Source organism: Chroicocephalus ridibundus, chromosome 1 (assembly GCF_963924245.1).
Source record: "Chroicocephalus ridibundus chromosome 1, bChrRid1.1, whole genome shotgun sequence".
Classification (NCBI taxonomy): domain Eukaryota; kingdom Metazoa; phylum Chordata; class Aves; order Charadriiformes; family Laridae; genus Chroicocephalus; species Chroicocephalus ridibundus.
The window spans coordinates 99,258,104-99,270,310 of NC_086284.1; the positions used below are offsets into that span (position 1 = coordinate 99,258,104).

General features: G+C 47.3%; 1 protein-coding gene across 1 annotated transcript in view; it reads right to left on the reverse strand.

Moving 5' to 3' along the window:
• PDE9A (phosphodiesterase 9A) overlaps window positions 1-11,564 on the reverse strand; it is a 52,674-nt gene extending 41,110 nt beyond the window's left edge. The window contains exon 1 of the mRNA XM_063344938.1: window positions 11,180-11,564. Coding sequence (XP_063201008.1) covers window positions 11,180-11,248 — 69 coding nt within the window. The 5' untranslated portion in view covers window positions 11,249-11,564. The remainder of the gene's footprint in view (window positions 1-11,179) is intronic.
• Window positions 11,565-12,207: the final 643 nt, after the last annotated feature.

The window sequence follows — 12,207 nt, forward strand, 5'->3', positions numbered from 1 at the left end:
CTTGGCCTTTGAGCTCTTTAATTCCTCAATCATAATAACGCTGCAGTAACACGGTTCCCATGAGCCTTTTCTAAGGTGCCTTTCAGACCCCAGGGGAAATCTCTCATTCAGAGTTGTCTTGTGGTGCTGACCCAAACCTCTGACACTGGCAATGGCGAAGCCATGGGAGAGACTGTGGGACGCTCTGCCAGTGAGGAGCTGCTAATGCCTGCTCACAGCTCAGGACACCGCGAGCCTGAAGTAATGGGAGCATAAGGACAAAATGGCAAGATCTGACCAGAGTGGCTGTGTCCTGTTGTGCCTGGGCTGTGACACTAGAACTGATGCTGAAGGAAGACTTCAGACATCAGTTTTTACAGGTGGTGAAGAGCCCTCTTACTCTTGAGGGAAGCATCAGGGGTTTTGTGGTAGAGAAGAGGGCGATATTGGTCACCTCAAGAGGTGGCTGTGGCTGATACATGCATGTACACCCACCTTCCCTGTTTTCTGGCCCAGATGAAATTACACCAGGTGATATCTTTACTTTATAAAACATCAAGGCACGTGATTGCTGAGGTAGCTAGTAACCGCTACCAGGGCAATGGGTGGGATTAATACCCGTGTGTGTTTTAAAAGCCTGCTTTGCCCAGTGATTGACCCTTGGTTATTAAAATACAGCAGTAATAATATACAAAGCAATAAAACATAGCCAATTGAGTTCAGATGGGGCTGAAACACCACTCCTAGCAGAACAGCATCCTACTGGAGTGATAGCTGCTAAAATTGGCTGACAGAGTATTGAAGGATACAACAACTGGTACATGCAGTAGCTGAGGAGATGACGTTAATTGCGGCTGAACAGAAGGTAAAGGCTTGTGATGTGCCAGGAGTGCTATTTCAGGTATTGAGGTTTCTTATTCTGGAAATCAATTATTGACCAGGCCAGATAAGAGAGGAAAAGGTTAAAAAAAAAATATTAAAAAACATTAAAGGGAAGAAAGCCGGCCTGACTCATAGAAAGCAGCAGGACCTTTCAATGCATTGAGGAGGAATTTTAATGCTTCCTTTACTCCATGTAATAGTGAAAGAGTGGGAAGCAAAACTAAGACTGTAGATACTATTTTCTAGATTATGAGCTGCCTCCATACATGGTTTTTAGCTTTCCATACTTGGTATTTTTACTTAAGTTTGCTAAAAGTGGATTTGTGAATCACCCACCACACTTTAATACTCATCTCAGGATGGTTGTTCTCAGCTGGTTGTGTTTTTTTTTTAATCAAAGAGCATATGGTACTAAAGTTTTCTTGATTCTATTGCAACCTGCTGAGCTTTTCTGACCAACATCCTTCTGTTCTAAAACAAAGCAGCCAGCCTCAGACATTTCCCAGCAATATGCAATTGTTCCTGTTATTGCCTGCAGGTTTATGTTCCCAATAAAGTTGATGTCAGTTGTGCTGATGGAACATGATTGGAATGTGTTTTGGAGAGACAGGAGGACAGTAATGCGCACTATTGATGTTTCTGGCACAGTATAGGAATCCTATTTGCCTAAAGTCCATTATCATTGCAGGGACATTAGCAACATGAAGGCAATACAGTGACATTTGGCTTGCAGCCATACTTCAGACAGATGGGACACATGGTTTCTCCTGTGACCAAGGAAGAGGGTTGACCCGCAGCTTTGAGGATAGGCAGCTCTGTTGGCACTGGGTGAAGAAGTGAGCATCTTACCCCATCCCGTGAAGATGTCCTTACTTGGGCAGATGTTCTGAAACAATTGCTCTTCAGCCCAGGTCTCCATGGGGCTCCTCCTTCAAACCTGTCTCAACTGTCTCTGACCCACAGTCACCATATTGCTTACGTCCCTGTTCCTATCCCTGGGTTCCTATCCCAGCTGAGACACTGCTGCAACATGTCTCAGCACCTCATTCTATGCATTAATGCCCCTCAATGGAAGAAATCACTGCTTAGGACAGGACAGGACTGAGACCTTGCTATGGAGAATAATAGAGGTCAAAGGCAGGAGACCACGGCAGTTTCTACAGCTGTAGTAGTGGGCTAAGATCATGCATGTATAGGGCACAGGCAGGTTTCCCCATAATACACATCAAAAAAGTGCACAGTCATGCAGGTCAGCACAGCCCAAAAAAGCCAAAGGTGCAGCTCCTGACACAACTCCTGTGAGAAAGAGTGGACACAGGGACTCCACTATTGCCCAGTGGTATGAGAGGCTCCTGGAAGACTGGACAACACAAGACACTCATTTGCCAGCGTCATTTCTGACAGCAAAGGCAGAGCCAAAATCATATAAGCAGAGTCACAGAGGTGATACACCACATGGGAAAGCGAAACAGAGGCCTCTGCTTCAGCCTGCAGATTGATGACTAAATGCCACAAAGAAAATCAGCCACATATAAACCCTGTTAATTGCATTTCCCTTGGATTTGTGCCAGGAGGAAGACGAATGTACTCCTCAAAAATGATGCAGCATCTGCAAACAATTCATTTCCCTTGTTTGAGAGTTAACATTATGTCATATTTCTGTCCATGTTACTGTTAGCAAAACTTCTACCCTGTGTAGAAAAAAATGACAGGAAACCATGTTCCCTGAGTGCTCAGCTTGATCATTTCAATAATTCTCCATCAAGACCAAGAAGCAGCCATTTGATTTAAGTGGGGAACGCTGCCTGCCTGCCTTAGAAAGTAACATGAAGCAAAGGGGGGAAAAGCAGAATGAATAATAACTGAGGCTTTTTGGAGTGGAAATAATATTTTGATGAAGTATGCAGTGACTGCGAAGTAGGACAACGTGACTCGATGGGGATGCCTGGTTCCTGGCCCAGAGCTCACTTCTGTGGGACTGGTTTCTTTCCTGGAGACAGTTCTGCATTTTTTTGAAACGTCTTCCTCTGAAATAAGGGGCCATTGTCTCTTAATCCGTAGTGTCCACCTCTGGTTGAGGACAAGGATTTTAAAAGCCCTCTCAGAAAGAGCAGGGATTAAAACCCCTGCTACTGTGGCTGACTTTCGCACTCAGAGGAGCAGTTCAATATTAAGGATTGTGATGGAGATATTACTAAGGGACTATAGTGCATATACTCTGCAACCCACCAGCTTACAACTAATCACATTATATTTTCCTTTCAGATAGGATGGGTAAAAACACAGCTTACAAGTCCATTTTCTGTTCTATATTTGATCCTCAGAACAGCTAATCCCCTCTGTAAACTATAAACCCTGTCCAAAATGTTATCCTGTTCTGATCTGTTGTTGGTAGTTGGGTTTTCTTCCAAGAATTTAACTCGTGTTTGGGTTTTTTTTCACCCTAGTAAAATTCCTAAATAAATAATGCAGACATATTTTCAAAGCCAGCCTATCCTCAGTTTCCAGTCCTACTTCCTTTTGCTGGTCTCAACTGGCTGTGTTCAAGAATTTTAGCACTTGGTGATGTCTTTGATTCAGCTCAGTGAGCAATGTTCAGAGTCGGGGCTGAAAGTGCAGAGTTGAAACAATCTAAAACGATAATCTTTCACTAATGAGACTGGAGGAGAGTGTGTCAGAAAAGAGTCTGGTAAAACTCAGTTATGTATCTTGCAGGGACTGTGAAAATGCTGCTGCTTCTGTAACAGCAGCTTTCACTGAGGATTTCTGAATTGCTAAGGCAGAAGGCTAATGTGAAATTTTTCATTGTGATTTTCCCTGTCTCTCCAGTGGCCTTTGTTGTCCATATCAAAATGAAGCAGGATCCAGAACTGTTAGATACCACTCTGTAGAAATCAATGGAAGGAATTCTTATTTCTATACACGTAGTCAAATAGGTCTTCCTCAAAAAAGGGTGATAAATGACCTTATCAGTCATAGTTCCCAACATCCAACAGAGGTCTTAGCTAGAACCCCACATCTAAACATCTCCCAGGTTTCTTATTCTTTGAATTCAGATACAGGCATAGCATGAGCCCAGCTATATCCAAAATACCTATTTTTTATTTCTCGCACCAATTAACAGCTGATATTAGGAAAACCACTCCATTTATCTGAGCTTCAAATGTTTAGCAGTATTAAAAATAGTACTCCAGATTTGCCATCTGCCATGTGTGGGGACGAAAGCGTGAGAGCCCTCAGCTGAGAGTGAAAACGAAGGCTCCCCCGAGTTCTTCAAACACCGCTTCTGTTAGAGGATGAGGAGTGTGGTAGATGTTTTACTTCGAACAGCCAGAGGTCTGCAGTCCTGCTGATTCACGCTTAAACTTTGGGCAGTGATGTGGCTTAACAACATTCATTTCAACACGACACCTAAGCGAAATGTACGGGTGGGATTCACCTGACGTAACTTCAAACATCTACAAGTTTGGCATCTCATGCATGGGGCGCTGCTAGACTCCCTCTCTTGCCAGTAGAGAAAGAGGGTAAATCAGCCCACACGTCTCCAAAACCCAGTTTAAGATGGGATGAATCATCCTCTGAAGGTACCACCCACCTCCCCAGTGACTACAGGGAAACTGTGTGACTAGCTTGGAGCAGTCATCACTAACTTTTAGATGTCTATGGTTAACGGTTAAGTGGGGTGAATCCCATTAGTTTCCAATTATATACACTACCCTAAAATGAGAAACAGAAGCTGCCAGGCAGAGCTAACGTATCAGGATCCCAAAGCACGTGGCTATATGGTAAGTTGCAGTTCCCATCCTTATAACATCCTTGAACAGAGCACTATGGGAAAAGTGATTTTTCTTTTTTCAGGAAAGAGAAAACATCTACGATACACTCATTCGTGTGACCCTTGGGGCAATCCTGGACGCCCATTGAGAGGGACAGCATGGCAGGGGTTGGCTCTGTCACTATGATCAAGGAATGATCTCATTACTTTTTAGAGTCACTGGGGTTGCAGAGGAATCCAGGTTACATTAAAGAGAGCCTTGTGCAGCCTGGTGACTATACTAAGGAACATACTGCTACTATTCAGTCTTTCAGTACCAATGATTAGTGGCAGAATGTAACCAGGAACCAGCAAGGCTGGTTGTGAGAGGCTTGAGCTGAAAGTTTCTTATTTTCTGCAGTAGATGACTTAAAAGTTATTTCAAGCTTTGACAAATAACAGAAACGTTTATACTCTGGCTTTACTTAACACAAAAAGGGCACACGATTGCTGCTAATGGAGTACTAAGTGCAATTAACCCTGTAGCACATAAATGCATTAAGCTTGAAATGTTTCGTAAACTCGATAATAAGGATGCTTCAGCACCAAATGTCCTCACTAAATGTGAGTGAAGCTGGGCTGCTTGTTTCAAAACTACTCACACAATTAATGCCTGACATTACCGCAGGCTTGATAATACAGGACTGTCAAAAGGGTAATAATGTCAGTTAAGGGAGTAAGGAAAAGCAGGTACGGTGAGAGGCCTGTGAAAGGCCCATTTGCAGTTCACTAGAAAGGTGATAGAAACAAAATGGTTTTGTCTTGTTTGTATTAAGACAGAAGAGTTTGTCTGTGAGGAGCATAGGTTGCTACAGTTGGCTTGTTTGAATCCATAGGTAAGGCTAGCTGGAGACCGTTAGGCCTACGCTTTGTCTTGGCTAACGTGAGCACAAACTGTAATAATTATAGTAGACTGCATGTGACTTCAGAAAGATAAACAGCAGTAAACAAGCCTTTTCGGGTGATGGCTGCAGGGGAATTATGGAGCTATGCTGGAATTACAGAGCTGTGCTAGGATTATGGTTTGGCTCTCTAAACACTCTGCAGAGCCCTCGCTGGGGAGGAAGGAGAAGGGGGAGCAGGAGAGAGAAAGGCCTCAAGTATGACATTTTCTCTCACTTTTTTAAAAGTCTGGTTTTAAGCCATTTTTACTCTTTAAAATGTTTATGTCCTGTAACATGATGGAGTTTTAGGAACCCGCTGTCCATTTCTTGCTGCTTTACAATGAGAACATCTAGCAGCCGCCTTGAATTCACCCGGGCCAGCTAAAATCAGAGAGCCAAGGTGAGCTGAGACCACTGGCCAGACTCAGGCACCTTCCCTTGCCCACAGAGATCTACCAGCACTAAGAAAATGGCCTTGATCCCACAAAAACATATGTGTGCCTCACCATGCTAAAGAGAGTTTTGGCATCGGCTTGTCCATGTGACAACGAGAGGGCTGGAGCACCTCTGCCATGAGGACAGGCTGAGAGAGTTGGGGTTGTTCAGCCTGGAGAAGAGAAGGTTCCAGGGAGACCTTAGAGCAGCCTTCCAGTACCTGAAGGGGGCCTACAGGAGAGACGGGGAGGGACTCTTTATCAGGGAGTGTAGTGATAGGATGAGGGGTAACGGTTTCAAGCTGAAGGAGGGGAGATTTAGATTAGGTATTAGGAAGAAATTCTTCTTTGTGAGGGTAGCGAGACGCTGGAACAGGTTGCCCAGAGAAGCTGTGGATGCCCCATCCCTGGCAGTGTTCAAGGCCAGGCTGGATGGGGCTTTGAGCAGCCTGGTCTAGTGGGAGGTGTCCCTGCCCATGGCAGGGGGGTTGGAACTGGATGATCTTTAAGGTGCCTTCCAACACAAACCATTCTATGATTCTATGTGCAGGATGAACCTGCGAACACTGGCCAGGCAGAGTGGCCCCCGGAGGTGTCCATGTCCTGACTGCCTGTGAACCCCCCTCTCTGTGCACCCGTCCGATGGCCAGCAGCTGAAAGAATATTGCCCTAAATCCCTGGTCCAAACAGACAGGGAATTGGGTCCATGGGCACCACAGAGCATGTTTGCCCTGCTGTGCCAAGAGAGTCATGGGGATGCAAAAATATTTAATCTCCTTGAACTGATCATCATACCGTTATTTTTCTGCTGTGTTTTGTTTTTAATCTGAATCCAGTTTGGCGTGTTAAAAATAGCATGGCGAGCTTTGGAAAAATCTGTTGGGTTTGCATTTATACCACAGTTGCTGTTGCTCTAATTAAAAATAAAAGCTCACATGACAGAAACGATTTCTATGCGCTGACATTTCAATGCAATAACCACAGCACCAAAGTGCAGTCTTAGCTTTGTACTGTTCATTGTGGGCCTTGGGCTAAGAGGAACAATGGCGGTGGATGGATCAGTGTCCTGCTCCACAGGTCAGTACAGTAGACCCCCAGAAAGTTGAATTCAATACATTTCTTTGAGAAAAAACTAAGGTCATTTCTCTGTTTGGCATCCAAAATGACTCAGTCAGCCAGCAAAATGGCTCCAAAATTCTTTACTTGCTCTCTGAAGAGAAAGAAAATACCACCAAGTGATTTCCTTGAATCCTTTACAAAGGCAGCAGTCCTTTTCTTTTTTCCAATCAGCTCAGGCTCTGTACCCCTCGGACTTTCCATTCTTTTTACAAATGTGATGCTAAGTAAGACACTGGAAACAGAAATCCTCTTGAATTAAGCATTTTTCTCAGAGGAACTCCTTACAGCTCTGTGAGCAAAGCCACTACCTGTGACATTTGAAAACGAGAGGCATGAAGCCACCCATCTGGGCATATAGCCACTGGCTGGTTTGGGTCTGCTACCATTTAAATCTCAAAGGTCAAAAGAAAACGTTCCCCAGTAGTGTCTTCATGGAAAAAATTTGGGCATGGGCTGGGGAACATTTTCTTGATGGTGGATTTTTAATTTGAAACAGATTCAATAGGAATTTTTCTTAAAAATGCAGCCAAAGGGTTAAAATGTTATGGAGGAAAATAAGACTCCAAATCCAGCTTAAGTTTGTTAGAGCAAACCTCTCTTCTCTGCCGGCAGGTTGGGGGTTTGGGTGCTTGACCCCATCTAGTGGCACTCCAGAAAAAACTGAGACTTCGTCCACGGTGGTATTGCAAGATCGCCTTATCCTATATGAAACACGGCCATGGCTTCTTCCCCCATCCCACCACCTTCTCTTGTGCCTGGCAGCAGACCAGGCTGTGGCAGGGGTGGGACAGGGACGTGTTTCCCGGGTGTGCTAAGCCCCAGCCATGCGTGTGAAGTGCAGAGGGAGGTGTGTGTCCAGGCAAACGTGTAATGAATTGCTGGGTGTCTCCAGGTGAGAGGATCCTTTAAAATAAATAAACCGAGTAGTGCTTGTTTCCCCCAGGCGTGCATCCCCTTTATGTAGGTGCTAGATAGGAAGCACATAACTTCATTTTTCAACCAGCTCCAAGAACAAGTGACCTCTTTGAAGCCAGTTTGCATAGAGCCCCAGTTCAGCATGCAGCTGTAATGCTACAAAGCCTTTGATCTTCCCTCTCCAGCAGCCCTGACACAGCTTTTCCCTTCATCTCCTGCCTCACCTTTGGCTCTACCTCCACTAGCTTGGCAGGTGGCCACCTGCCCCTTGGCCAGGACACAGGTACCAGCAGCCTGAAGCCTTCCCCTGGTGGACACAAAAGCCACCCCTTTGGGGATCTTGAACTCAGGTGCCTGTGGGGGGGTTCCATGGTTGGTGTCTGCTGGGTCAGGGTGGGTTATTCCATGTCCCTCCCAAGCAGAGCCCGTGCTGCCCAAGCATGGGGAGATGCTCAGACAACTCTGCCCGCTGGAGGAGAGCCCGTCCCTGTGGTCAGCTTTGGTGAAGACTGCCCATGCCTCTGAAAGGTCAGTTTATCAATCTGTGACAAATGACTGGGAGCCTTTGTGGGTGAAGGTGGGATGGGGCTGAGGCAAAAGGGCAGGAGCCGAGGACGTTATTGAGGCGAGAACTAGGCTTCCCCAGTGTGGTGAAGGAGTGATGCACAGCAGCACCGAGCTGGGATCCCTTCTGCTCCCAGCCTCCCACAGGAGGCCACGGGACTCCTGGGTGTTCATAGCGCTGGCCTTGCAGGTATGGACCTAAGCCCTTCCTCTGGGACATGATGGCCTCAGGCACGGTCCTGGGTTCAACCCCTGCTGTTGGTGCCTCCTTTATTTCAAGAGTTGCTGAGAAGGCTTCCAAAGCCAGCAAACTCTCCTCCGGCGATCACCGCGTTCCTTTGCTCTCCCCGCTGTGCCCCTCTGGACCCGCTGACACACAAACCTACTTACGCTGAATTCAACGCTCCCGTTTGCAGAGCACTTTCAAGTGCTCGTCTGCAACGTGCAGGTTCCCGGGGGAGGTGGCACGTGGCTCTCTGCGCCTGCTGCGCCCCTTCGTTTACCCCAGTGCCAAGGCAAGACGCCTTCTCCCAAAGCCAGTAGCACGCCCTGCGGCCGCACCGGTGGAAATTCAGGATGAGGCCACGGACACACAGAATCACCTGTGAATACCTGCCATCGCAGCTAGTGCTATGGGGCTATGGGGGGATGCCCAGTTCTATTGCATGACTCCGCGGTGTCCAGCAAGCCAGTTGCGAGTTGGAGCTGAGCGCTTTCAAACTCAACAAGCGCTGTTATAATGAAGCTCATACCTCATTACTGGGTTGACGAGTAGCTTAGCATTGATTTAACGAGTTCCCTTTAGAAGCTTCCAATACTGCATTCCTTGGAAGATTACGGGTTGTTTTTTTGTTTTTTTTTCTTTCTAATGAAGTTGTTACTGAGGAGGCATGAGAATCTGAGCTATGCCCTGCTTACCCCTGGGTGAACCCCATTTACGTGGCATTTTTACTGCAGGAATCCTTCCAAACATTGCACAGATGGAATTTCACATCTGACAAAAGAAACAGATAACGTTTATCTAGCAAAAAAACCTTACTGCCGCCTGGGTTTGCATTTGCTTGCTCATGTGTTTGTGCCTCTTCTGCGTTTTTAGTGTCAAAATTACTCTCCAGAGACTGGTTCTGCGAAATGCTACTTTTTTAAAAAAACAGAGTAGATGACAGACGATGTGCTTTACCAACATGTACGGAAACATTTGCCACCCTTTCAAAATACCGAAACATTTTCGCAATGAACAGTAAAGGTGCCAGAGAGCTCCGTACGAGCCTTGCTTTCGAGGGCTACCAGGCAACCAACTCATTAAGCCCCGGCAAAAGAGAAGCGGCGTCTTCAGCTCAGTAGAGCCGGCACGCTTCTGCCCACCGATACAGAGGAGCCCAGGGCGGCAGAGGGACCACCGTCACATCTAAGCCCCGAGGTGTATGAAGAGGAGCAGCCTGCTGTGGAGGACCTGGCGCAGATTTGGATTATCCGAGGTCTTGTTCCTGGGACAGGACTCTGGCAGTCGCGGTGGGTCTCCAGGGCATTGTCAGAGGGGACTGTAGGCAATGGAGGCGTGCGTGGTGGGACAGGACTGTAAGTATCGGCTCTCCCTTTACCTCGTTTCTGCGGTCACTCATACAGCAATGGGAAGGGAAGGGAAAGGGTATCTTTGCTGTTTCTTCTTAAAGCAGAAACAAAAGGCGAGGCTGGGTGAAATTAAAATTTAGAGCAGGAAGAAGAGAGAGAGAGAGAGAGAGAGATTTGAATTCTGCAAGTCAGAATTTACTTGCTCTTCAGCCCCGCAGCGGCTTTCTATTACAAAAAAAAAAGGGCGCTTGGTTTGCGGCCAAAGAGTTGCTGACAAAAAGAAGAAAAAAGCGACTTGCAAAAATGCAGCGGCATTGTTTCTGTTCAAAAGCAGTGGGCTGTCAGCTCGACAGTGTGCGAGCTCTCCCTTGCAGCCAGAGCACATTTCTCCCGCAGTTTCCCCTGTGCTGTGAACCGTGGTTAAGCAAACAAGGCAGGCTAATGGAAGCGAAAGTTTTAATTAACATTTATCGCCGTTTACGGACAACTTGGCAAAGGGACCCTGCAGCCCCCCGGCGATGCGTCGGCACACCCCCATCGCACAACAGCCAGGCACCTGCCTGCCGGTCAGCTTGGCAATAGGAAAATGCCCATCGCTAAACCCCACTCCGGCAGGCAATCTCCAAATTACTCGGCACGCCGTGCTTTCCAGCTCCCAATGCTTGGGTGAAAACCTCTCCACAGGCAAAACTTTGTAAACACGTTGCGACTTTACTCCCGCAGAGGAAGCCTACACGGCTGCTAAACCAAGGATCCCCACACCGGCAGCGAGAGCTGGCAGCGCCCAGCCCTCCCCTGCTGCCAGCCTCCCCTTCCCCTTTAAATAAACATCCGTGTACAAAACAGAAGCCACTCAAGATCTCCCCCCTCCCCTTAAAAAGAGACGTGAAGCCCGCCACAGCGCTGAATGCAAACACGCGTCTAACTCGCGTTACAGAAATAGGTCGTGCAGCAAACACAGCCCGCAGCCACTGCTGCGTCCGGAGACACTACTTTGTGAAAAACAGCAAAAGTACCTTTTGAATTCTTCCATCAATATCCAAATAAATACACTTGGGCCGGTAAGTTGAGGAGGCAGATCCCATCTTGTTACTGTTGGGCTTTCACTGGACCTTTTTCCAGTGTGAAACAGAGCAGAAAATAAGGTTTATGCTACCAAGCTGAGCCACCGCTGCCTGACAGTTTGGTGTCCCCGCTCTTCTGTATCCCACTGTACTCTCATTCTGGGAAGGTCCCTCCTCTAACATGCATGCATTTTGCTGTGCCTCTGTCTCTCTCTGCCACCTCCTTTTAGTTTTGCTTCCTTCCACATCCAGCTGCCTCGGACAGGGAAAGACACGGGCTCCAGATGCTGTCTGCAAGTGCCCTCTCCATTCCCATAGCAACAACCCCTCTTGGCTTTAGGGCTGGGAGCTGCTGGGCATCCGCATTGTGGCTCTGACCCTGGGGCTGACCACCTCCTCTTACACACAACACCAAGTGGTACTTATCCCCCCGGAAGTGGGGGGAAACCTCCTGCATCGGGTTGGTGAGAGATGTCATTTGGTTTTGTGGTGAAATAGGACCGTAATTATTAATTAGTGGCGACCCTTCTGGTGAGCTGCCCGCACCCTGCAAGCGGTGTGACAGGCTCCCAGCTGTGCCCTGTGCTGGGAGTGTCCTTTCAGACACCCGCTGCTGCCGGGGCTTGGACTGTCTCAGCTCAAATTCGGCAGCTTAATTTCCACATCCCTCCTGTTACCATTACAAGGACGGAAAGAAAAAGCAGCGGCTTTTTTTCCTCTGCAAGCTCCAGAAGCATGAAGAAAGCATAAAGCCTATGCTCTTGCCCAACACCCTCTGTGCCACCCCCGGAGTGAAGGAATTTGTTATTTAAGTAAGTGAAGTATCCTGGCAAAGGCATCTCCCATGGGAAGGCACAGCCAAAAACTGGGAGGGAGAGCAAATCATCCGACAGTTGATTCTCTGAGTGGATGCCAAATGCCATCTGCTGCATGTCTGTGCCGTGCTGCAGTGCCTGCGCCTGCGGGGAGCCAAAGCAGCG